Below are 27,266 nucleotides of genomic sequence, written 5' to 3'. Positions count from 1 at the left end.
GAGGAGGGCTTAGAATGAGATGGCCTCTGTAACTCACACCTGCTTGCCTTGGGGTAAGTTACACCCCACGTGTATGTGAGCCTGAGTTACACCACCTTACATCTAGGCATTTGCCTCCTGCTCATCCAAGGAGTAAGCCACCTTTGGGCCTATGCTACCATTACTAATGCATACACCCATTATCATGGTGCAGGAACTAGCCCCCCTTAGCCAGTGTCCGCCAGCCAGAACTGTATGGGGGAAAGCTGGTGCAAAGGGCTGACCAGAGTCGGTCCCCAGCCCAGTGACACCAGGACACAATCCAGACAAAGCAAAGGAGGCGGGGGAATAAGTCAAAGTAACATTTACTGCGAGATACAGGACTGCGTATTACGAAGAACGTACATGGATGGAGATGGTAGTGGAGCCATTGTGGAGGGCTGTATGGGCCCCTTTCCCAGCATGCCGAGGGAAAAGGAGCCAGACGCTACCTAACAAGTAGCGCAATGAGATAACTGTGGCATATGCATTTGTAACAAACGGACCATTATAACATACATTTCTATGGGATCACATCTAGTGATTATATAACTCCATATAGAGACAGCTGTATAAAAACTTTGTAAAAAATATAAAAAAGTGTAAAAATGTGCATTCAAAAGCACGGCCGACAGGGACAGCTGGGCTGTAAACATTATACTGAGTGTGCTTGTGGGGCGCCTGCGCCACAGTGCCATGGACAGGCCCAGCCGCGAGGCAGGGCTTGTGTCAAGTGTTTGCAATTCTTTGTTTCAGATTCCATTCCGGAGTGTGCGCAAGGAGCAGTGGCAGGATCCAGAGGGATGGAGATAGGACAGACCTGGGAGATACAGCCAGCATGTCTCTGCCTGCCATCCATCTCCCACACATGATCATTTCTCCTGGATCAAGCCTTCACTCCCAGCCAGGTGCATACCAGTAGGTGTGGGAAGAGAGGAAGTTGCAACTTCCCCTCCCCATATCTCAATGTGATCCAGCTTCAGGATGCCCTGCAGCAGGCTGCTTGCTTGATCCCTGGGGCTGGTGAGCTGGCTGAAGGGCGACGAAGAGGTATTGCAAGTGGTTGCCCTCACCACAGCTGCTAGACCCATCCCAGGTTCAGCCTCAGAGTGGGGTGAATGGCAGGTTCTTGATCTTCTCCTTCCCCTTATTTGGTTGGCCTGTAATCCCCAGGAAAGCCCACTGGATTCTGGCTGGACAAGGCCTTGGTGCACAGTTCTTCATACAGTACATAGGCGACATTTTTGGAGACCCCAATTTGTTGTCTCCTCCTTGTCCTGGCCAGTGCTACCTTCACTTTTTCTCTAGTTGTTCAAGCAGTGGGTTGGCTTCACTCTCCGGTGTCTTGATGCTGTCTGTCCGCACAATGCAAGTGGGACGGTGTCTGTTTAGCATTAGAATCAGCTGCTGCCTCTCCTGCTTCAGCTCCTCTATCTGGGCTTTCAGCTCAGCATTCATGAGCTCCAGACGCTCTGACTCCTGGCAGGGCCAAAAACACAGACACAGCTTTAATCTGTCTGCTCATAGGTGTGGGGAAAGAACAACTTGCTCTACGGTACCCAGTGCCCAGCATTGAATCTCCCTCTCCTGCATGCACAATACACAGAGAGAAACTGCCCTCGACCAATCGAAGGTCTGTTTGCAAACTACCCCTGCTTGATATTGCTCAGCAGCCCAGTGTGAAACTGATGGCCATGCAGCACAGGGAGCCACATGAAAGTCTTCTGACCAGATTTTATTCCTATTGGTGAGTAGAATCTAGTGCTGGGATCAAATAGGACTTTCCCTCCTGGCCATCCCCTGAGACCCAGAGCAAGACTGTTCCCTACCACACATTTACTAAATGTTTTGTCCTGGTTAGTGTCCAATGAGCCAAGCGAAGTGGACTGGTGTTTCCAGTAGGATGAAGATTAATCGGCACTGTTCACATGTGCAAGGTGCACACACCTTTATTGGGTATACACACCCGTCTTGGGGGAATGGCTTAAATCTACAACAATGCTTTTGAGATAGTTAACAGGTGTAAATCATATCAGGTCTTAGTTTGTGCAGCTGAGTTACTCAGAAGTCGTGTCCCCATCAGTCACTACAGAAAACTCTGGCCTTAGAGATAGTTAAAAATAACTTTTTTGAGGAGACTTAATCCTCCCTGTCTCATTTTTACATGCTGAGATGGGTGTTTTCTGTAAGCAGCAGACCTTGTACTGCTTTCTTAAATTTTGGTCTAAGAATTGTACTCTTCCAGATTATAGATTGCTCTGTCTTTGCCTTCAGGAGATGGAGGAACAACCTGTGTACTCCTTATTTCCCTGGTGTGATACCCTCCAACTGAGTATAGCTAAATTGAGTTTTTTTACTACTTGCTTATCGTCAGTACCTTTCAATCACTACTCAAACAGCGTGATAGATATTCCTCAACAAGAAGATCTGGCTATGATTCATGATTCTATATTGGCCCTTTGATTTTTCTACTCTGAAGACGGCCCATGGTTTTGAACCATATTTGAAAGAGTTGTGAAATCTGCATTTACGTAAGGTATATACTCGGCAAAGATTCCAAACCACAGAAACTGCTGTCCTGAAAGGTAGATATAGAAAAGTTCCTTCACATCTTCAGATTTGCCCTTGTAAATCTAGAGTGTTGGAAGATCTACCTTATTTTCTTTTGGCCTGTAGAATATCCCAGCTTCTGAGAACACGCTGGATTATACCTTTTTTGCATTAAAAAATAATTCTTTATCACGACCTCAAAGGACAATGGTTTTTAGTATTTTCTCAATCCCCAGTAGTAATTAAATCAGTGTCAATTTTTGCTCTTTTATCACTATGCTGAAGAAGAGAGTTCTGAATGACACCTGAATGTATTATATGGATGTTGCTGTTTTAGATTGTGTATGTTTTTCTCGTGTTCACAAAAGACACGTCCTATGCAATCTAATAAAACTGAACTGAATACTACAGAAAAAGATGTTTTGCACTAGAAGTATTTTTCTGCCCTGAAGAAAAGAGGAACCAGTACCTAAGGGAGACTCAGCTTCTCAGGGAGAAGAGAAGCAACAAGGATTTCTGATCTTTTTATGGTTCAGACTTTACTGGCTTGTCTTATTGAGAGAATTTGCTTTAAAAAGATCCTAGTGTTCCGTGCAAGGAGCCCCACATCCAAGAGGTGCCCCTCACTGCACAGGACTGTGTGGGAATGTGGGGTGCATCCCTGCTGAGGGAGCAGGAGTGCAATAGCGTGTGTGTGAGATCTTTGGGGTGGTACCAGGCACTGTAGGAGGAAGAGTACACGTGTGTACTGTACGGGAATCATCTGGGAGAGAGTTTCATGGGCCTTTAGTGTACAGACTAGGAATCTCCAGGCTTTGGGAGAAGTGGCCAGACCGTGGGCATTCCACTACCACATGTCAGGGGCTGACAAGTCTCTAGAGTCTATCCTGGTGCTCACCATGCATCTTCTTGGCACCTGTTTGTGTTGCACTGTTTGGGCTTGTGGCCCCTTGTGGTTATTTGGGTGAGATGTGCACTATGTGAAGGGCTGCACACAGTGCTAGGACACAGAATTCAGCTCACACACCAGAGCTAAGTGCATCAGATGCCTTCCTGCCCCAGCACACCCCATACTACAGGAGTGGGTTTAGCTAGCTACCTGCTCTAGCTGGTAACAGACACATGAGGCCATGGTCCATTTACCCTGCAGGACCAGCTGGGAAAAAATGGGAGAGCGGCCCTATGTCCTCCCATGCAACTACCAAATGAGAGACTATATCTGCCAGGCACCAGGCCTCAGGATCTGTGGGCAGCTGCTGGGCTCCCAGATGCAGGGAGAGGTGGTGAGTGGAGGAAGGAACTCTTTGAACCTTGCAGTTGGGTGAGAAATGAGAGTCAGCAGAATGAACAGCCCCTGCTGGTTGACTGCTGAAGAGCCTTTAATAGCCTTGGGAGTGGGCGTACATTCCACCTTTTCCTCTCCAGGTGGGGAGGACTGAGGGGTGCATACTGCAGTGAAGCATAGCTGGAGAGGGAGGCTGTACCAAGCCTGCTGGGGAAAGGGAATGGGGTACTCACCCGCTGCAGGAACTCTGTCCTTTCCTTCTTCTTGTTGCGACATCGAGCTGCTGCTACTTTGTTTTTCTCACGGCGCCTTTTCCTCCTCTCCTCTTCCTCGTCCAGCTGGAACAGGACACAGGCCCCGCGTTAGAACAGCCAGACAAGTAACTGGGAGTGATGCAGCTGGCAATAGCCCCCTCACCAGGTCTCACTGGCAGAAGTGGCCGTGCAAGCCTCTCCCCACAGCTCAGCTGATGCTCCTCAGTCCTGACCTGCAGCATCCCTGGCTATTTTGGTCTGTCCTCCCCTCCCCCTCCTGGCCCACTGCTACCAGTGCACCTCAGTCCTGCCCTGCAACTCTACCTGCTAGTCTTGTTCTGGGCTCTTTGGAGCAGAGACTGCTGATCACTCCCATTTGTGACCAATTACTCCGTTTCTGTAATGTGGACTCTAGAATGAGGCAAACTGATTTCACCAGAGAACTGTGTAATCCATGTAAGAAACGGCTGTGAAGGGTCTTGTGCAACAGCCGAGATTCCCCTGCCCCAACACAGATGTGTGGGAGTATAAGCAGAGAGCCTGTAAAGATACTCATAGTGGTCTCATGTGTCAGGAGCAACACTGACCCTCCCAGGGCTGAAAGCAAGAACAGCCCCACAGAGAGGGGCCTCTCCTCATGCTACAAAGTTCCCCTGCTACACTAAGCCAGCCATACTGCAGAGCTGAGCTCTGTGCATTAGTCCAGTGCAGCCCTGGTGCAATGTTGTGGCTGTGTGTGTGTGTGGGGGGGGGGGGGGTAATAGGAGAGACTTCTACTCTCTTCCCTATATTAGGTTGACTAACCCTGGGCTGATACTGTAACAGGCAGATACAGGATTGCAAGGAAAGTATTTTCTTTAATGGCTATTCAAAGCACATGGGTGGCTTGATCAGATCAGACTGCTTCTAAGCAGGGATCTCAGTGCAAGAGACAGTTCAGTCTACAGCTGTAGATGTATGAAGTCTACACTGACAGCTGGTAAGGGCTGGGGGCAGCTGAAGGGAGTGGTGTCATTCCAGGAGCATCAAACTAGCCAGGCCCAAGAGCCATGAAGACCTGAACGAGCCATTCCCTGATTGGTTCCATTCATTTCCTGCTCATGCAGCATGTTCAGCATTCTGGGCTCAGAGTCCTCAGGCCTGTTTCCTTGAACTGTAGTGAGTAATGAAAGGCCCTAGTGCAGAGTATGGTGTACAGGGAGGGTGCAGCAAGATACCTAGATCCCATTGTAGCATTGAGCAAAGACAGAGGTTTCTGCATTTTACTTCATGACTCCATTGTTCTATGTTAATGGACTCAAACTTGCTGTGTTAACCCTACATCACACAGTCAGAAAGCCACTATCAAAGTATCAGGGGCATTACTTCAAAAACCTAGGGCAGTAACCCATCAAAAAACCCACCCTAAGCCCTTTGTTATGGTACAGTTCAGTTCATAAATATTCATCTATTACTTAAGGATGCTGACCCAAATCCTCAAAAGGTATTTAGCTGCCTACCTCCCATTGAAATCAATGGAAGCAGGTGCCTAAATACCTTTTGAGGAAGTGGGCCTTTTACCCTTAAGCAAACATTGTAATTTTCTCAAAAGATACAAGAGTTATAACGCCTGGAAATTCAACATTCAGGTTACACTTAAAAAAATATATATCAGGGAATCTGGAACTGCAAGAGAAAGTCACCCAAACAGCCTTAACTCTGCCTCTGTGTCAATGCCTGCAGCACAACTGTCAAGGTTCCTCCTCCACTCTGAACTCTAGGGTACAGATGTGGGGACCTGCATGAAAACCTCCTAAGCTTACTTTTACCAGCTTAGGTTAAAACTTCCCCAAGGTACAAAATTATTTTACCCTTGGATTTCTACTGCCACCACCAAACTCTAACTGGGTTTACTGGGAAATGTAGTTTGGACACGTCTTTCCCCCCAAAATCCTCCCAACCCTTGCACCCCACTTCCTGGGGAAGGTTTGATAAAAATCCTCACCAATTTGCATAGGTGACCACAGACCCAAACCCTTGGATCTTAGAACAATGAAAAAGCATTCAGTTTTCTTACAAGACGACTTTTAATAGAAGTAAAGGAATCACCTCTGTAAAATCAGGATGGTAGATACCTTACAGGGTAATTAGATTCAAAACATAGAGAATCCCTCTAGGCAAAACCTTAAGACACACAGACAGGAATATTCATTCTATTCTGCACAGCTATTTTCTCAGCCATTTAAAGAAATCATAATCTAACACATACCTAGCTAGATTACTTACTAAGTTCTAAGACTCCATTCCTGTTCTGTCCCCGGCCAAAGCATCATACAGACAGACACAGACCCTTTGTTTTTCTCCCTCCTCCCAGCTTTTGAAAGTATCTTGTCTCCTCATTGGTCATTTTGGTCAGGTGCCACCGAGGTTACCTTTAGCTTCTTAACCCTTTACAGGTAAGAGGATTTTTCCTCTGGCCAGGAGGGATTTTAAAGGGGTTTACCCTTCCCTTTATATTTATGACAACAACGAAAACCAGGAACCAGTCTTACAATCTGTCTACACTCCAGCTGGAGGGGTGAATGCAGCACATGTAAAAATACGCAAGCTATGCTTTAATCTACCTAGCTTGGGTACCAATAGCAGTGAAGCCGCTGCACCAGGGACTAGCTGCCCAAGTAAGTACCCATGTTCCTTGGCAGGCTTGTACAGCCCAAGCTGAAGCCCATGCTGCCATGGCTTTACTGCTGTTGGTACCTGAGCTAGGTAGATCAAACCTAGCTCAGGTATGTCTACACGTGCTGCAATCATCCCCATGACTGCAGAGTAGACATGCCCTTAGCCACATATACTCCCCATCTCCATCACATCAGGGACTCTGAGAAGTTATCGAACTAAACTGCCTCTCATTTACTGCATGACTTGACCACACACTTCTGTTTAAATGCTGCAATGGCACGTCTTGTCACCACTTCAGCAAACTTCTCCTGCCTTCTCTATGGCCAACTGCAGTCATTGACAAGACAGATTTGTACATCTCTAAGCCAAAATGGACCACACTAAGGACAATTCCCGCCAAGTACAGGGTGTTTTAAACGTTGTTGTTCTATGAAGCTCAGCAGTGACATGTAGCTACTGTGCCTAAGGTTAGGAACCTCTTATGAGCTAGAGGGAACGTTTGGTAGTTTATCCACCAGCAGTGCAATGTTGGGTTAACCAACTGAGTACCACAGACATATCTATGAAACCAAACCCACATGCTCCAAGGCTCCTGGTCTCCTACCTAGGGAAACTGTACAAGTTGCCAACTTTATAAACTCCACACCCCTTTAACCAAAATGTCTCCACGTGACACACAAGTGAGACGGGATGGACACAGGGATGGGTCAGAGTTAAGGTGACTGGATGACATTCATTGGGCATCTCTAATGTTTGGGTTTTAAGGGTAACCAAGACATTGACTTCCCAATATTTGAGACAGTTACAGAGTTCTCTTCAAGGTCCTCCACCCCCAAAATAGCTAATACACTTACATTCCTATTTCCAGTTTAGGGAAGTATTTTGTCTGGGAATAAAAATATTAAACAAGGCCAGTTTCAATAATAGGATTTTCCATTAAAATATCCACAGAGGAGCCAACTCTCCCCTGTTCTGCATGTCATTCACCCCTGTGCAAAGAGGGCATCAAATCAGACTGAGAAATGTTTTACACTCGCTTTGCAGAAGTGCAAGTGACAGTGTAAGGTGTCAGGCCAGGGGAGAACAGCCCAGAAATAGATTTAAATCTCACAGTACACTTTAATGTAATTAAGGTTGCCAAGTCTTTCCATACACAGTTAAAATCTTGTGTTTCTAACATTTGCAAGGTGGTGAATGGAAAGAGGCTTTTGACCTCTCACTTTGCCAATAGTTCCAGTAGCCCAAAGATTCTTCCTTTTGGATTCTTGAAAGAGTAAGAATTTCAGAGTTAAGGGCAAAAGCAACTCTTAACAAATCTGTGCAAAAATTAAGCAGCGTTTTGGAGGTCAGTGCAATCACCATTCCACTCTCATTAGCATAGCTTCCACCAGCTACTGATTTGTCTCCGAGTTAGTCTTTGAGCCAAGAGGAGCTATTAAAAGCAGCCTGCTGAGTGCAAGAAAGAGCACAGAGAAGAGAAGACATGTGCTCTCAACTCCCCACTCATCTCAGCCCACTTGCTTTTTAACATGCAAAAACATTCCCCCATGTTTGCTGCAAAACAGATGGTTAGTTGTGGCAGCAATAGGGAGCAATACCACTGGTGGGACAACACTTGCTGTCCATGATTCTCAGCTGATTGACACATTTTTGTGGTCTGCTTTGGCCAGTTCAGGCACAAAAAAGGGAGTGAATGATCCCTCCCCTGTCCTCATCTCACTGATCAGTCAAACTATCCCATCTATCCTAACAATTCAGATAACATAGTACAGAGACGGGTCATGTCTCCTAGAAAGGTTACAGAAGCTCTGGGCATGTGGCTTAGCAGGGACAGTAAGAGAGTGGGAATTGGGACTCCTGGGGTCTCGTTGTGATTTCTTCAGATACTGTGGCCTCAGGCAAGTCACTTTCCCTCTTTCTGCCTGTTATAGGGTGACACTAGCCCTTTTAAGAGGGGAAAAAGTGCACCTACGTCTAGTCAGCTGACTCAAATTGGACTTAAAAGGTGGCACCAGGGCCCTAGAAGGGAGAGAGGTCCGAGTACACTGACTGAGAAGGGCAGGTGGGACTCCTGAAGAGGAAAAGGAGATCCAGAGAGCAGCAACAGGAGAGGAGAGCAAAGCAAAGTTAGTACAGAGAGCCACTGGCAAGAGCAAGAGGTTGATTGTGAGGACTGGCCAGAGCTGGGGAACCCCAGCTGAGTTAGAGAAGAGCACTTGCAGAGGCCTCTGTGAAGAAGGAGGAAGAACTACCCTGGTTAGGAGAAGCTGAGCCCAAAACAAGGGAGAGGTTGATCCCAGAGCAAGGGTAGCTATGTGGAATGCCACCAGCAGTTCTGTCGCCTGACTTGGGACTCCAGGAGAAGGCTTGTGGGATAAATGTGGGTCTTGGAATGCTAAGGTATGAGGCCCCCACTCTCCAGGCCTCCAACAGGGGCCACAGGAGCTGGGTCAGAGCAGTTAATGACTCACGTCATGGTGAGTGATGTGGGAATGGGACTGAGGAGGTGCTGTGAGTAACCCTTGAGGGGTTTGAGAGGAGCTGTTTTTATTATGAGGGATCTGCAGACAGTGGCATTTTACATAACTAAAAGGATTTCAGTGTGCTGCAGACACACTATTCCTTTGCACAGGTGGATTCCAAGGGGACACTGAAGCAGGCCCACTTCTTGTGCCACGGCTTGACACAGGAGGATGCCCCGTGTTTTCCCATTAATAAAATGGGGACACCTACACTGTCCTCCTCGGCCAGGGGTCGAGACTTCATTCATGTCTCTAAAGCTCAGTGAAATCTATACATAGGAGGCTCTAGAGGGGGCACTGGGTTATCATACAGGAAAGAATTTAAAGTAGCTCAAGGGTTAAACCAAACACAGTGGGCGGGGGGGAAGAGGAGAAGAGATTCCCTGTGGGGAGAGGGGCTCAAGGGTTTTATTTCATATTTAAAGGTCCTCCCATTCTCTCTAATTCAGGAAGAGGCTGGAGTTGCCTTCCTCACAGTGCAGACTACGACCAACATGAATTTCCCCACGGACAGCGGCCTCAGGAGAAGGGCTTTGGTCTAGGGAGATCCCTGCTCTGGTTTGGGAGGGGAAAATTTCCAGAGCCCAGCAGTGACTGTTTCTAACACCCCCGTGCAGCCAATCCAAGTGCCTTCCCACCTCCATGCTGAGCTTTCCAGACTCCTAGGAAGTACCAACACACCTCAGGTAGGGCTGCTCCTTTGAGTAAGGTTTAGGAAGTAGTCTATTCATCCCAGTGCCAGGGGAGACCCTGCCCTTCCAGCCAGGCATGCAGATATCTGTAGTGTCTGAGCTGCACCTCCCATAGAGCTGAAGGCAGCTGTGGGCTGCATTGTAACAAGTGCGTAGGCTGCTCTTTGGCCACTCCTGGGATATGCAGTTTTGGCTTAGCCAGGCTGCAGCTGCAAAACCTCCGCTTTGAACAGCTTCATTTACTATCCTCAGCTTGCTGCCTTTAGGACTAGTGCGGCTGAGGAACATGTTACAGCAGTGCACCTGGGTTCTGGCATGTGCCATTTGGATTTCCCCTTGTTTGTTGCATGGTGTTTGCTGACTTACAGCTCTAAGGAAACTCTTTCAGTACTTGCTCTATGTTAGAGCAGAGCAGGGCAGAATGCATCTCCTCTGCCCCCTCCCACCACAGACACGGTGAACAAGACATGCAAAGAGCATCCAAAAACTGGCTAGAGGACTCTCTGCTGTTGAGTGAGTCACATTAATGGAGTAGTCTCACAGAACCCCACTGGCCCAGGGAGAGGAGTACAGCATGACCCCCACTGTACAGATGAGAAAGCAGAGCCACAAAGAGGTTAAGAGAGGTGCCTAAGGCCATGGAGGGAGCCAGCGGTAGCAGGAACAGCCAGATGACCAGGGATGGGGAAAGCTATGGACTTGCTTTTCCAACTGGACGATGGCACTGGAAGCAGCTGGGGGAAAGGGGAGCAGAAGCCCAGGGGCAGCTAGTTCCTTTCCACAGCAGGTATCATTTGTGTTCAGTGCCTGCCAGCCAGGAGACCCTGGCAAGGACTTACTCTGATCTCCAGCAACAGCAGATTCCAAGGCCAGGGTCCTCCACTGAGAGCACCTGGTGAGATCTCCCCTAGGGACTGTCAGATACAGCTGATATGTCAGGGCACACAGAGAGACAGGACAGCTGATGGCAAGGCATGAAAGAGAAGGGCCAGGACCTTGAATTTCACTGGCAGAATGTGTAGAGTGCTGAGGGGCAAGGGCAACTCATTGTGGTCTGCCCAGCCTCTAAGGAGTGCTGCAGCTTGATGCAGCTAACCATGGGACAAGTTACATTTTGTGCATGTGTTAGGTTTATGCTGGAGCTCACTGCTGCTCAGCTGATAGAGGAAATAAAGTCTTCAGAACACATCCATGGCACCTCTCAAGAGTTAGCCATAGCACACTGGACAAACTTCAGACTAACTGCAACCTGCATCTCTAAAAGCCTCCTGCAATTTCAGGGAGATCTGCAAGTTTCCTGACTTCCTGGCCTGGCGCACAATATTGCTGTGTAGCTGTTAATCAGCTGCTGTGTTACACTGCACAGGGGGACAATGCTGCAATGGTGAGTGAATTGGTCCTTCTATGTAGTGTATACAATTAATTTGGAATCCTTTAGCAGGAAAAGCCCTCAGAGCAATTGAAAAATCAGGAGTCCAGCCATGAACAGTAATCTATATTTGGGAGGGCAAAGAAGAGAAAAAGCCTCTCTGCTGTGCATTCTTAAGTACTGCTTGTGTGATACTCATGCTGGAGGGATTAGAGATCACATCCCAAACCCCAACACCACTCCAGGGAGAATGCCATGTCCAGTGAGCTTCACCTGCTAACCATCTCAGAGACATTTGTAGGTGACAAGTTAGGGGTTCTGAACCCTGACGCGATATAATAGGAGAGATGTTTAATCCCACTGGCCTGAAGACATAGGCTCCCTGCCCTACAGTGTTGCTGCTCCTCCTTCCCTACATACTGACACCTCCACGCAGCACAGAACTTTCACCAGCCAATCACAGTGCAGGAGTGCCTGAAACCAGTGGTACAAATTCACCTATTCCTTGAGAGGGGGGCAAATTCTGGTTATCGCCCCCTCCCGCCCCAAAACAGGGGCTCTGTTCTCACTCATCCTCCCTCCTTCAACAGGGAGCCGAGGTCTCCCTCAGCCAGGGAGTTTCCCCCTCTTACCCACATAGTGCATGAGCTGGTGCTGCCAGGAGACAAATATCACAGCAGATTCCCCTGCAGTCTGATGTACAGCAACAGAATCTCTGTGCACCAGGCTCTAACATCATTTGGCCTGACTGCCCTCTGTGTCTGGACCAAGGGACGTCTCGACCAAATTTCAATGCGGTAGCAACCCAGTGCACTGGACCGCAACCCTATTTACTCAGAATTGGCCCAGCTGCCCCTCTGTACAGCTGGATCAAATTTCAGTGGTATTGCAAACATGCAGCTGGAGTGATGCTTTGGCAGCACCCATACTGATTTAGTACAGGACCACTGCTTGAAAGTGGTTGGTCCAAGCTCCCTCTGTCCCCTGCCTCCTACCCCTGGCTTGGCAGCCTATGGAATTTTGAATAAATGCACAAACCTTGGGTGAGCCTGGAACCTTTCCATACAGTATCAACTGAACATGGCAAGGGGGGTTGTTATTTGATCTTTTGGTGCTTCTGAAAGAGACCAACACTTTCACTGATTTCACTGATTTCCCAGCTTGTTGTATCTTGGGCCTGATATTCACAGTCCCTGAGCACTTGGAGCTCCAATTTGAAGTCACTGGGAGCTGCAATTGCTCAGAACCTGTGAAAAAAAAAAATCATCTCTAAGGTATGTCAAGTAGGTTAACACAATCAGTAGCCATATATGGAAATCTTGGTGCAAGTGACTTCAACTGCTCACAGTGTAATTTCAACGTTGTACACCACGGTACAAGGTATAAAAAAAGCATAATATATAACAAATGGAGGAAAGGGGAAGTTGATAGTAATGAATGTAAATCAGAAGCTAAGAATTATAGAACATTGATAAGGGAAACAAAGGGACCCAAGGAGACATCTATGGGTAGCAGAGTTAAGGGCAATAAGAAGGAGTTTTTAAAGTACATTAGGAACAAAAAGAAATCTAACAATGGTATTGGTCCATTACTAGATGGAAATGGTAGCATTAATAATAATGCAGAAGAGGCAGCGGTGCTCAATAAATATTTTTGTTCTGTATTTGAAAAAGAAACAGAGTATGTAGTCATATCATATGATAGCAGTGGAGTAGAAAAAGTGTTATCTCAGAAGGCTGTTAAACAGCTGCTACTGAAGTTAGATATTTTAAAACCAGTAGGTTCAATTAAACTTGCATCCAAGAGTTTTAAAAAGAGCTGGATGAAGAACTTTCTGGACCATTAATGTTAACTATCAATAAGTCTTGGAACACTGGGGATGTTCCCGAAGACTGGAAGAAAGCTAATGTTGTGCCAATATTTAAAAAGCATAAACAAGATGACCCAGGTAATTACAGGCCTATCAGTCTGATATCAATTCTGGACAAAACAACAGTGGTAGATACAGGGCTCAATTAATAAAGAATTAAAGGACAGTAACATAATTAATTCCAATCAACATAGGTTAATGGAAGATAGTTCCTGTCAAACTAACTTGATTTTTTTTAAATGAGATTACAAGTTTGGCTGATAAGTATGTTACATCAATACTACTACCTTTAAGCATATGTAAGGCATTTCACTTGGTACCACATGACATTTTAATTAAAAATGAGAGGCATAAAATTAATATAGCATACCTTACATGGATAAACATCTCGCTAACAGATAGGTCTCAAAATGTAATCGTAAAACGCAATTAAATTATCATAGAATGGGAGTGTTTCCGGTAGGGTACCGCGGAGATTTGGTTTTGGCCCTACATTAAATTACTTCCAGGTCATTGATGAAAATGTTAAACATAAAATAGTCAATGATAAAGTGTGCAGATGAAACAAAAACTGGGGGAGTGGTAAATAATGAATAGAACAGGTCACTGATACAGAGCTATCTGAATTGCTTGGTAAGCTGGGCTCAAGCAAATAATACACATTTTAATATAGCTAAATGGAAACGTATACATCTAGGAACAAAGAACGTAGGCCATACTTACTAAGTGGGGGACTATCCTGGGAAGCCATGACTCTGAAAAAGACTTGGGGGTCATGGTGGATACTCACCTGAATATCAGCTCTCAGTGTGATGCTGTGGCCCAAATGGCGAATACAATCCTTGGATGTATAAACAGGGGGAATATCGAGTAGGAGTAGGAGAGGTTATTTTATTGCTGTATTTGGCACTGGTGCAACTGGAATATTGTGTACAGTTGTGCTGTTCACAATTCAAGAAGGACGTTGATAAATTGGAGAGAGTTCAGAGAAGCATCATGAGAATGATTAAAGAATTAGAAAACATGCCTTTTAGTGATGGTCTGAAGGTGCTTACTCTATTTAGCTTAATAAAGAGAAGGTTAAGGGGGTGACTTGGTTACAGTCCATAAGTATCTACACGAGGAACAAATATCTAATAATGGGCTCTTCAGTCTAGTAGAGAAAAGGTATAATATGATCCACTAACTGGAAACTGAAGCCAGACAAATTTTGATATCAAGAGTAAATTTTTAACAGACTAATTAACCATTGGAACAACTTACCAAGGGTCATGGTGGATTCTCCACTGGCCATTTTTTAGTCAAGACTGGATGTTTTTCTAAAAGGCCTGCTCTAGTAATTACTTTGGGAAGCTCTATGGCCTGTGTATTACAGGAGGTCTGACAAGATAATCACAGTGGTATCTTCTGCCCTTGGAATCTATGAATATGTATTATTCAAATAGCCTTCTCTTCCCAATAGCTCTATGTTGCAGCATGCCCCCTCCCTAGCCAGCAAGCTAGAGGTGCAGCTCCAACCACAAGCCTGGAGGGAGTGGGGCGGGGTGGGGGGGAACTGTGGAGAAAAGTTATGTGTCGCCTCTCTCTAACCACCATTCTATGCCCTTGCCATCCAGGGAGCAAGGAGCCCTAGTGCCAACCCCCATGTGACCAAAGGCTCATTCTCTCAGCAGATGAAGAGATTTCCATAACAGCTCGATGGACAAAGGGCCACATGGCTTCAGTTCCTGACTGGCTCCTCAAGCTGCAAAGTGGGTGGGTGACCGAGGCCTCTCTCCTCTGAGCCAGACTATCATGAGATCTGGAGGGCTGGACTGGGATACAGAGCCTTTCACTGCTGGGTCAGTGGTTCGCACCCACCCCAGGCCAGAGTGACAGAAGGTGAAGGGGGTTGTCTCAGTCCAGTTTTCAGCATGCTTAACTCATTAAAAACTTTTGGGGCCATCCTGGCAGACAGACCAGTGACTGAACAGCCTATCAAAATGGAATTGTCCGGGGGGTAGGGAGGAGAGGCAAGGCGGAGGTAGCATGAGAGGGGAAAGCTTGTCCTGCTACCATCCATGGATATAGAGAAGACATCAGTCTACAGTGCCTTCAGAGCAGCCCCCCAGAGGGAGGCAGGGCTTGGGGAATTCCCCCAGAACTCACCTCACTTTTCACAGGCTGGGGCCGCTTCCCAAGTTTCACCTCCAAGAAATGCAGTGGAGAGATCATAGCCCCAATGTTGCGGATGTCAGCGTACTTCAGCTCTTCCACTGTCAGTGTGGTGCCCGGGAGTCCTGACAAGGGGCCAAGCCCAGGCAGAGCACCAGCTGTCAGGGATGGATCTGGAATCTGCCCTGGCATCATAGCAGGGCAAGCAGCTTCTTGCTCTAGGGAGAGAGCAAGACACAGGCCATTATAGGGATTTAGCCAGAGAGTCCCACAAGTGGGAGCAAGCACAGCTTACTCCAAAACCCAACAGGGTATGAACCAAGTGAAGCAGCTGCTCTCTCCCTTTCTGCCCTCACTCCCAAACCTCTGGAATACCATGTGCCAGGGCCACTCACCTAATCTGTTATGAGGGATCCCTACCCATATCTTTTTGGTGCCACTGAGGGCGTGAAGAGACATGTACAGTCTCAGAGCAATGAGGAGCCAATTCCCCCAGGCCTCTGCTCCGACACTGCAATTTGAGCCTGTGGCAGAAGCACTGCATCTCATCCCACCCTCCCAGCACACAAACTCCAATGGGGCCATCATACTCCCCTGTTCTCTACAACAGGCAAAGTTATTTGAGGAAGAGGAACCGTTCCCCAGCTTTAACACTCCTTGCACATTGTAATTGGTGATAGACACAAGTCCCAGCAGGAGAGCAGCAAGGACACAATCTCCCAATGTTTGAGAGTCCTCCCATAAGAGCTCAGTCATGACCACATCTGACAGATGTCTGCAGAGGGTTACACTATCAAGTAGGGGAGCAGGCCCAGCTATGCCATGGGACCTTCCACTCCCCGGCTCTGTGGCCGCATCGAGCGGATTAAACACACTGAACGAACAGTAATCGTGCATATTCCAGGGAGCCTAGAGTAGAAAAGAAAGAGCTTCAGATAAAGAGCTCTGGAGACACCAGTATCAGTTAGTAACTACAGTTGCTCCCAGGGAAGGCTGCAGGGGAAGAAGGCAGTGAAGGAAAAGAGGCACAAGAACAACTATACGTACCAGTGCATGAAGCTCACAAGTAAGACGCAGTGGGATATTGCAAATCCTGACTATGAATGACAGAGGAAAGTTAGGTTTGGTCACAGAGGCTGGGGAGCCACCACAGCGTTGCCCACACAGGATTCCACAGTCTCCTTGAGAGAGAATGCCTACAAGAGGGGGAGCATCAGGCAGAGCCCATGTGGATAAAATCCCTAGGTCAAAAGAAATTACCTCTAGTAGGAAGGACATACCTGCAGATCAGGATGGGGAGAGAAATCAGACAGGGGCAACAAAGTACTACAAGAGTGATAAGGGGCAACTTCAGCTACTTAGATGTCAACTGATCAATGGTCCCCTCAGGATGTGGTCTAGAGAAACAATTTCTTGATACTATGAGTGACTGCTTCTTGAAACATCTTGTTCTGGATCTGACAAGATCAGAGACTACTCTAAACATAGTTCTGAATAATTTTCAGGCGTTGGTGCAGGAAGTACGGTGGAGCCATCAACAATTACCATAATGTGCATTGGCTCCAACATCCTCTCCAGACGATCAGACTTACAGCCAGGTCTGAAACTGAAATTCAAGCAGGGGAACTTTGCATGAGTGAAGATAAAGGAAAATGATAGGAACTTAGAGACCACAGAATCAGCATGGAGGCTGCATAAGACTAACTTAGAATCACAGATGGGATCCATCCTCCAGAACAAATAAAAGGAAGGAAAAAGGGAAGGAAAAATCCACAGGTACAAGAGTTTATTTTGGCCAAAAACAAATACAAAAAGAGAGGGGAAGGAAGAAATCCAGGCCAAGTGAGGCAAATAGCCTGGGGCAAACTCTGGCAGGTCAGTTACAAGCTGGAGAATAAGAAGTAGCCAAGCTATGAAAAAGAATAAAAAGTTATTAGATGAGAAGCAGGAAGCCCATGGAAGAGTGAATGGGGCTGTGAGACCAACTGAGTGCACAGAGAACAGCTGAGTGCCCTCACCGTAACTACATCTGTGTTGGTGTAACAAGGCTGACACTCGCAAATGACCCAGTTACAACATACTTGGTTCAGTTGTGTCCATGCAGCAGCTTTTTTCACAACACAACCACGTCACCAAGTTAGTCCATGCACTCATGACTCTGCCTACCTGGGTTTGCATCAATGTACTCTGGGAAAGTCTGGGCTTTCATCCCACACTGCCTCAGCAAGGGAGAGTGTACCCAGAACCATGTACACTGTGCAGGAGAATGTGGGGCAATGCACTTTGAGTTGTCCTGTTATCCAGAGAGCTGGGAGGAAGGAGGACCAGCTAAACAAGGAGAGTTAGAGGGTCCCATTCTGCACAGCCTAGCAATAGTTTTAAAGCTAGTTATATGAAGCCAGCCTAGGCAGTTGGCGGAGTGCAATACCAACACCACTAGGGAAATGGGCAGCATGGTGGCAGGTGATAACGTAACTCACATTGGAAAGAACAATTTTAAATCTTTCTGCTCTCTAATGGGCTCTGAACTAGTGGCAACCTCTAATGAGAGAGGTCACAGTGAGCAGGTCACAGAAGGGCATCTGCTCACCACACAGCAACAGTAACAAAAGCGACAATGTCTAGGAACAGAAAGTAGTATGGGAAACCTGATAAGGACATTATTGTAAATCAGGGTGTGTCCTCACCAGGAATCCAGCACTCAGCTTTGGCCATCAACTCCACAGGAACAGAGAGCAGAAAGAAAAAGGTAAGGCACTGGGGAAGGGAGTGTTCAATACAAAATGACCTCAGAGACTAGGACATTTTAGTTTGGAAAGGAGAAAATGAAGAAATAAAAGATGCAGAATCTCAACTAATGAATAGTCTTGTTGGGCTGATGCTACTTGATAAAAATGGATGTTTTTCCAGTACTCTTACCTACTTGATAAAAAAAAAAAAAAAAAAAAAGAAAAGAAAAAAAAGAGAGAGAGAGAACTAGAGAGAAAATATGTAGTAATTTTACATGGCCTGAGAAGAGACAGATCATCAGCTGGCTTGGTTGAGGCTCCAAAGACAGAAAACAAAATAAGATAGCAACCTCCACACTGGGAAATTTTATCACTGGACAGCTCTAAATTCCACGTTTGGAACTGGCTACATTGTACAGAAATTCAAAACAATACCCCACACACAGCAGACCAGTGAAGCAGCGTATCACTCTCCTTTTATTCTTTCTAGCCTGATTTATGGCTGCAACACTTTGTTCCCTCAAGAGATCAGACAATGTCCTGTCCTAGGCACCACTTTGAAAAGTGCAGTCAGGTACCCTGGTACCATCCCAAAATTCTCAATGACTTCCTGAATACTGTCCCTCCAGGTTAGAAAGACATTAATTTCAAAAATGTGGGCTGCCAAAGGACAGTTGACCTTTGGAGACTTTTTCCAGGGCACACGACCCTTTTGGGGATTTCTATATGTACCTCCAAGTTAGACATTTCCTAGACACGGTTTCTAAAGAAAACTAGTAGGCAACCTCTCCTGGGAAGAAAATCTAAGGGAAAAAGGAGTTCAGGAGAGTGCAGGGCAGTTTAAGAGACAATATTAAAGACACAACAGCAAACTATCCCGATGCAAAAGAAAGATAGAAAGGTAGTAAGAGGTCAAAATGGTTCCATCAGGAGCTCATTAATGTGAATATCAAAAAGGAATTCTACAAAAAGTGGAAACATGGACAAATTGCTATGGATGAATACTAAAAAATATTGTCTAGGAACAAAATAAAAAAGCTAGGGCACAAAATGAATTATACCTAGCAAGGGACATAAAAGACAGTAAGAAGAGGTTCTATAAATATATTAAGAGCAAGAGAAAGATGAAAGTATAGAAAAATTAGATCTTCAGTGTTGCCACACAAATTGTAGTGACTTCAGATACTAGCTCCTCTGTATGCTCACACATCCTAATGAGTAGATCTAAATTTCCTTCCAATACACAGATAGTCAATCTTGTTCCTGGTAACTCCAGCTGGGGAATTCCATATTACCTTGTGAATATATTTGTGGAGGAACAGTGTTCCACCAATTATGATCCCTGCTACCAGGCACGGTTTTACCAATCTTTCACCGTTTGGATTCTGGCAACCCATGTCTGCCCATCACTCTCACAACTCTGTTGCTGTCATCTCCAACCTTGGCCTTGAAGTCCCCATTAACAAGCACATGTCATGCTTGGGAATGTTGTCAACTGGAGTTTGTAGGCAATTAGAGAACTGATCTTTGATCTTGTCATCATAGTTGTCTGTTGGTAACACTGAGTAACTGACATTTTCACGTATCATGTTTGAAGCCTTGCTCAGAGCAATCAGCTGCTAATGGGCACCCTGTCTATAAGCAATTTTTCTGCTTTGGAAGTCATAATTAACGTTGTACCCTCTGAGTGGCACTGATCTTGCCTCCCTGAACATATAAGGGCTATATTTTAATTTTTAAGTGTTTTTTTTGACAGCTCCAGACCATTGCTTAAACCACAGATTTTGAGATTATATTTGTTTGTCTGTTTGGTTGTTTGCGTTACTTTGGTTGTTGTTGAACCCATTGTTCAAATGTTGCAGAAACCTACTTTTCTAATTTGTTTTACCTTCGGTAAAGAACCTGTCAGAATCTTTGGGTTCCTGAAGGCTTCCCTTATCATTTCTGCCGATACAGAGTCCATTATTTTGGCACATTGTTTGTCTGAATGGCTACCTTGTTGTGTTTCCATAACTCAACTTCCCCCCCCCCCCTTCTTTTTTTACAACGATAAATTGTTGGCTTATCACTCAACCCCCAATCTGGAGGACCAGTGGATTCCTTTTCATCTGGTCCCTACTCTTTGACCAATCTGCTTGGGCGACCCTGCCAGGGAGCGAAAACTCCCAATGGCATAGTTTTTAGGGTCACAGGAGCACACAAGCCTTCCCACCCCATCAAGGACAGGCCACAGGGAATTGCTATGTTAAATGTTATTAATTTGTAGAAATTAAGCAAAAACTAAGCTTTCAATATGCCGAGTGCCTTAGCACGCAATAGAGTTTTCCTTCGGTTATCTGATATTCCCATGCAACTGTTCCTCACTTTATTCGTCATGAATGCAGTATATTCTATATTTCAAATAAATGGTTTATAGAAGGCCCGCTATTATTTACCCATTCCTGCAAGACAAGCACAAGAAGGCATATTACTTTAAAAAGCAATAATTTTAACCCTTAGATCTCTTCCAGACTGCAGGGTAATGAATGCTCAGAAGAATGCCATTGAAAGGGCTAAAGTCTAAATTGGTAAAAAGGACAGACAGTGATCATTATTAAATTATTTGCCAGTAACCAGACCACAGCAGTCTCCAAGACCTGCAGTTGTATCCTATCCTCTCAGATAACAGCGTGCTAGGTACTGGCAAATGCTAACTTTAATGGAAGCCACTCAACTTTTGTGTGCTCTGTATTAAATCAGTGGATCTTCCTGATGCAAAGGAGTCCAGTATGTTTAGTGCATCAAAGAAATCAGCTGCAGTGACATCAGCTAAGACAAAATTGAAAAGGCGCTCTGGGCTCTCAGGGTAGTCACCAGCTGGGACAGCTCAGGAAATAACCCCCTTCTCTCTACCAAGGATATAGTATAAGAGCTATATAAGTCACTGTCAGAGACAGATTGCCAGGTTAGCTGAACCAGGACCCTGCTGCAATATGGCAGCCTCTGTATGCCTAATATTGCACGAGTTACCTATAAGCGCAATAGACTTTCCAGCTGGAGTCAGGAAAGCAACTCCTTGAGTCAGACACTGGATCTGCGCTGGCTTAAGCAGCAACATCAATGCCCTTCCCAGAGACACCCACCCAGATGCCTTTGCAAGAGGATATGATGTGAATAGTCATATGCAGCAGACTTTATAAACACCCATCCCTGCAATGCCTTGTTCCAAAATCCTTTGGCCCCAAGGAATAGACCCCCAAGGCCCTGATGACTGTGGCAGGGAATGCTCCCCAGGAGATAGAAGCCAGAGCCCGTTTCCGGTGTGGGAAGGGTCTGGCTCTCCCTTGAACTTCTGTTTATTTTCACACAGATGGCAGAAATACCACAAGAGTCTCACAGAGAGACAGCTCTGCCTTTGGTTGAATTTGTGCTCTAGTAAAGCCTTCATAAAAAGCCCAAACAGCCTAGCTGTCTACCTCCCATCCCGGATGTGTGAGTGAGAGAGATCCACTGGCTGCCCTCAAACCATATGAGAGAGACAGCCCAGCTGCCCTCTTCCCTATCAGAGACAGACTCCCCAGCAGAGAGAGTGCTATTTCCCAGTTCCACCCCTCAGCAGAAAGCGCCACCACTTGGCCATGCTGCCCAGCTCAGCCTCTTGGGCTGCAGTAGATGCTGGAACTAGGGATGCAGGGGGTGCTGCAGCACTCTCTGACTTGAAGTGGTTTCCATTATAAACAGGGTTTACAGTTTGGTTCAATGGCTCTCAGCACCCACACTATACAAATTGTTCCAGCACCCCTGAGCTGCACTTGGGAATATTATCTCTAATGTTCCTGCAAACAGGACCTTTTAAAAGAGAACATTTGTTACAAATCCACAGAAGTAAAGCTCAGCCATCAGCAGAGCCCACTGGAGCAGCCATCCCCTGGGAGTGACCCCTCAGCCTTCCACCTGTCAGACATGCCCAGTCCAACACTAAACCCCTCAACTACAGCTCAGGACAGCTGCATTAGAGCCCTCCAAATGCACAATCCCTCCCAGAGTAACCATCCCTACTGCTTTCTAACTTGGTAGTTATCAGTCCCCTTCATGTGGCATCCCTTGCTCTGGATACAGATCATATCGTAGGGCTCCTCTTTGCCTGCCTCCCTCCCCCCCACCCCAAGGATCTTTCCCTACCATGTCCATCACTTGTACTAATCTGAAAGTAAAACCTTAACTGCCATTAGACAAACAATCTGCTCTTGTTCCTCCTATTTCTCTAGCACCTTCCATCCCAAGCTTTAAACTACCAAACAAGCTATACATCAAGATCACACTCTTCCCCCATTGTTACGCAGCCATCTAGTTAGCTTGTGAGCTCTTTGGGGCAGGGGCTGTCTTTCTGTTTTGTCTTTGTACAGTGTCTAGCACTACAGGGTTCTGGTCAGTGACTAGGGCTCCTAGGCTCTACCACATACAAATCATCATCATCTCTGGAGTGGAACAGGACAGATGTTTAACACCACAATGCAGAGCTACAAGTAGTTTAGGACATGAAGATAAGAACGATCCTATTTCCAACTGAAACAGCTGCAGGAATTTAGGGAGGGAAAGTGTAATGATCTCAGCTGGAATTAGGTCTGGACACTGAGGCTAACAACCTGACTCTTGTGAAAAATCCCCTGGAACATTCAACGACCACAAGTGGTCAGAACTGGAGTTTATTTTTAAAAAGACATTTCATCAGAAAGGCTGGCACTTCCAGCAGCACAGCACCATCTAGCACTGCACTGGGGACCTAGGGTCAGCACTGACTCAGAGGGGAGAATGCCCTGTACATATTCTTCAAAACACTTCCTGCAACCCTGGGGTGTTCCTTAAAAGTCTCCCATCCAAATAATGACCAGGACTAGTCAGTTTATACTAACCCTGCTCAGCAGACAAGCCCATTCACACCCTTCGGTTGTCTGGCCACAGGTTAACTGTCCTTCGATGTTTGGATCAATATTCTGAACACTAAAGGCAACTGGGAAATCCATTAGACCAGTCAGTGATAGATAGAACTCCACACCCCCTTCTTCCTCTGCGAGCTGCTCTAGTGCCAAAGGAGGAATCATGTAGCCAAACACAGTGGCCAGTGGCACTGCAGGTCTCACTCTCCAGGACAGCAGATCTGAGGCCAGATTTTCCAAAAGTACTCAACACCCTGCACACCTCCCATGGTTACACTAATGGCCAGAATCTCAAAAGAGCTTAGCACCAAACTGAACTCTTCTGGATATCCAGCCACTGGAGTGCAGCAGGAGCAGCGAACTCAGCCCAGAGTATGGGGGAGTAAGTAGGTGAGAGGAACAATTGTACGGTGCTCAAAAGCTGCCCATTCCGATATTGGCTAGTTAGCAAAACTGAGGGATGGGGAGGTCCTATTTACTCCTCTTAGCAGGCGCCATAACACAGGACCTCAAAAGCACTGTGAGAAGGGGAATACTAGATTGTGAGAAAGGTGCAGATACATCCATAGGGGCTTTAAGGGCACAAGGCTGACAAGCCACAGAAAGAGACAGCAGTTTGCACTTCATTTCTTGGGATTCTGTTAAATCCCCAAATAGCCAAATAAACAAGGTGAGTAAGGTGATATATTTTATTGGACCAACTTTCAAAAGATATTACCTCACCCACCTTGTCTAACATTCTGGGACCGACATGGCTATTACACTGCAAGTAAACCTGGGACAGCCAATTGCTGCTCTGAACAGGGCTGATTTGGACTGCAGGCCCTGCACCACACCTACCCACCCTATAAATGGGGATTTCTCTTTTAGTTAGTGGGAGTTAGACTAAGAATTTGCTCTCAAACAAGTGGCATTCCCAGAAATCCCCATGTAAGAATAACTAGCAAATTCCCGAGGCAGGCTTCTGGCAAAGGCCTCCAGATAGAAATTTTCATGCAAGTTTCAAGAAACATGCTAAAAATTCCAAGTCTGAGTTGCTGAAGCATTTGTCTCTTCTGTGCTCTCAGTGATCGTGCACATGCGCGCGCACACAAACACACACACAGAGTTTGGCAGTGGTTGCGTTCCAGAGCTGGTAATACAAGCCATGAAGCAGGCTGCCAAGACAAGCAAAAGAATGAGCCAGGCCCCATTTCATTGGCCCACCAAACACTGCATATGGCCCTGGAATCAGCCAAGAGAGTGTTCTCACCCTCCTTGAAGGCATAGGAGACCCTGTGTTTTCAAATACACCTCCACAGGGCCTTCATTAAAGGAAAATGGAAACATAATGTGTGTCTCTCTCTGTCTCAATATTTCTCCCTTTCCCCCAATTTGCTCTCAAAGCTATTTCGCTACCACTGAAATAGAAGAATGCCTTCTGGAGCAGAAAGCACAAAAGAATGTGACTTCCATTCAATTCTATGCCTGGCTACTAAAGTGGACTTGGGACTGAGCGAGCAGAGGAAATCTCTAGGGGCTCCCTCCCTTTCCAGGGCATAGAGAGCAAGTAGGAGGAAGTGCACTCATGGGGTAGCAGAACACATTGAAACTTTTCTTGTAACAAAACTAAAGTGGGCCTCCTGGAATTCAGATTCTCTTATTCTTAACCCATACATTCACTGTGTGGACAGGTGAATTAGAAAACAAAAATCTGCAGAGATGCTAAAACCCACTCCCCACTGTGGCACCAAACTGAAATGAGTTGCATTACCAGAACCCATCAAAACCAGGCATTAACCAAAACAGATGGCTAGAGTTAGGGCAAAATACTGCATCTGTGAACCTTCACTCTGCTCTCCATGCGTGTGCAGGTCTCATTTGGGTACGTCTACACTGCATTAAAGAACCCTACAGAACTGAGTCTCAGAGCTTGGGTCAACTGACTCTGGCTACAGGCCTAAAAATTGCAGCATAGAGCTATTTAGGTTCAGCCTGTGGCCCAGGCCCTGAAACCCTGAAACGGTGCAGGGTTTCAGAGCCTGAGCTCCAGCCCAAGCCTGAACATCTCCACTGCAATTTGTAGCCCCATGAGCCCAAGCTACAGCAATGTCATGGGTCTAGTGTAGGCATACCCTTTTGCCTTTTGATGTGCCCATCTGTGCAGTATCTAGATGCCAGGACATCAGTGAGTGTTCCTTGCACAGGAGGAGAACAGAATGTCCAGGTGCACCAAAGAGGAAAATTTTGCTTGTAGACACAGTAGACAACAGGCTCTGGAGCTAGCCCTACAGGAGGCTTCTGTCTTTGCATTTTAAGGTCTGTTAGCCTTAGCCCTACCCTATCAGCCCATCCTCCTTAACCTACCAGAAGCAGTGAGGACACCCAGACATGCATAAAGTCCTAGCACCCAAAGCCCCAGGTGATAGGTGCTGGCACTACGGGTGTTGCTGCAGCCCCTGGCTTGAAGTGGTTTCCATTATATACGGGTTTAAAGTGTGGTTCAATGGCTCTCAGCACCCCCATATACAAATCGTTCCAGCACCCGTGGGTGACCCAAGCTTCACCTCCCTTTTGTTGTTTCCCTTCCCTTGTCTAGCTGGACTGCAAACTGCTGAGGGCAAGGCCTTGTAAAGCCCCGAACACACCGCTGGCTGCACAGAAATAAAAGCGGTTGGTACCTGGCACCAGGCCCTATGCACTCCAGGGTCTCTTCACACCAACCAGCGCAGGACAGGGACAGGGGCCAGGCTTTGCCTAAACTCTAGGCTGAGCTTCCCTTCCAAAAGAGAAAGTCTGCGCTCCCTGCCCAGCAGCCCCCTGGGCGCGTTCGTGGGCGGGAGCAGGGGGGTGAGAAGAGGCCGGACCCGGCTCAGCAGCTCCCAGGGCCAGCGCACATTCCGGGGGCATGGCGGGCAGGGGGCAGGCGGTCCCTGGGGTCAATAGGGGGACACGCAGCCACCCTGCTCTGGCCACGGGGAGGGACGCGGACCCTGGACTCCTGAGCGTCCTCGTGCGCGTGCGAGACCGGGGCAGCACGGCAGACCCCAGAGCACAGCGCAGCCCTGGGGCAACAGGCAGCATGGCCCCCCTCTCTAAGGATGGGGCGGGGGGGGGGAGGGCCCAGAGCTCACGACGCTTCCCCATGACCCCGGCCGGTGCAGGTTCCGGGCCGCGCTCTGCAGCTAGCCTGTTCCTCTCCCGGGTCCTGGCCGGGCCAATCCTAGCGGCTACCCCCGGGAGGGAGCCCAGGGCTTCCCGACCCCCCACGTCTCGATTCCTGTTCTGCCCGGTGCTAAAACTCCCCAGATCCCGCTCCCGGCCCCGCACCGAGCTGCCCCCCCCGCACCGAGCTTCCCCCCCCTCTCCCCGCTCCACCCAGACCCACCGTGCAGAGGGAGAAGGCGGCCGAGGTGCCCCCGGGGCCCGGCTGCAGGAGCCGGAGACAGGCTGCACGCTCAGCCCCTCCGCTGCCGCCTGGCTCCGGTGCTCTGCCCCTGTCCCCAGGCCCGTCCTGCCGAGTCTGGTCCCGGGAGGAGCCGGAGCAGCTGCCGCCCCCGGGGCGCCTGGCCAGCAGCCACCGCCACCACAGCCGCCGCCGCCCCCCGTCGCTGCCCCGGTGCGTCCCTCCCACAAGCTGTGGCGGGCGGCTGGGTGGGTTGCATCAGCCCCGGTTATATAGCGGCCCCTGGGCTGCGGGGAGGGGTCGGGAATGCGGAACCGGCCGGGCTGCCAGCTCCAGACGTCAGGGAGGGTGGAGAAGAGGAGAGCGCAGGCCGGGGGTGGGAGCAGCTCTACAGAGACAGTGACCTTCCCCCCGCGGCCCCGGGAGCGAGCGCGTGCTGCACCCCCCCCCCTGCGGCCCTCCTTCGCCCTGCACACCCGGGAAGGGCGGATCAGCTACACATGAACTCCTCTTCTCCGCTCCCTACATCCGGGAGGTGGGGGGCAGTGGCTACATGGCATGACACATACCTCCTCCTCCTCCTCCTCCTCCTCACTCCGTGCATCCCAGCGAGGCAGCTGGGGGGAATGGAGGAGCCGGCTGCATCCTGCATACACGCCGCCGCGCGCTGTAGATCAGAGGGGGTCTGGGGAGTCAGCTACACAGCGTGAGACACGCGCACACGGCTCTCCCCGTGCATCGCCCTCTTCTCCGCCCACATTTTGGGAGAACGGAAGGCGAAGAGGGTGGAATTGCCAGGCTCCCTGGCCTTTAGTGCCTGTCTCACCCCCTCTTCTGCATTATCCACATCTCCGCCAGGGCAGG

The 27,266-nt window shown here is 47.7% G+C and overlaps 1 protein-coding gene across 2 annotated transcripts; it reads right to left on the bottom strand.

Annotated features, from left to right (window-relative positions):
- Positions 1–351: 351 nt before the first annotated feature.
- On the bottom strand, positions 352–27,266 carry JDP2 (Jun dimerization protein 2). Of its 2 annotated transcripts, none has more exons than XM_074957118.1 (4): positions 26,972–27,266; positions 15,367–15,590; positions 4,087–4,191; positions 352–1,497 (listed from the first exon to the last, which is right to left on the bottom strand). In XM_074957118.1, the coding sequence occupies exons 2-4, from the start codon at positions 15,565–15,567 to the stop codon at positions 1,312–1,314; spliced, it is 492 nt and encodes a 163-aa protein (XP_074813219.1). In that variant the 5' UTR covers positions 15,568–15,590; positions 26,972–27,266; the 3' UTR covers positions 352–1,311. The 2 variants fall into 2 exon arrangements, with proteins under 2 accessions (XP_074813219.1, XP_074813218.1); XM_074957117.1 differs by lacking the exon at positions 26,972–27,266 and adding an exon at positions 26,385–26,591.

This window comes from Natator depressus, chromosome 6, assembly GCF_965152275.1.
Source record: "Natator depressus isolate rNatDep1 chromosome 6, rNatDep2.hap1, whole genome shotgun sequence".
NCBI classification, from domain to species: domain Eukaryota; kingdom Metazoa; phylum Chordata; order Testudines; family Cheloniidae; genus Natator; species Natator depressus.
This window is presented reverse-complemented; position numbering and strand designations above follow the sequence as displayed.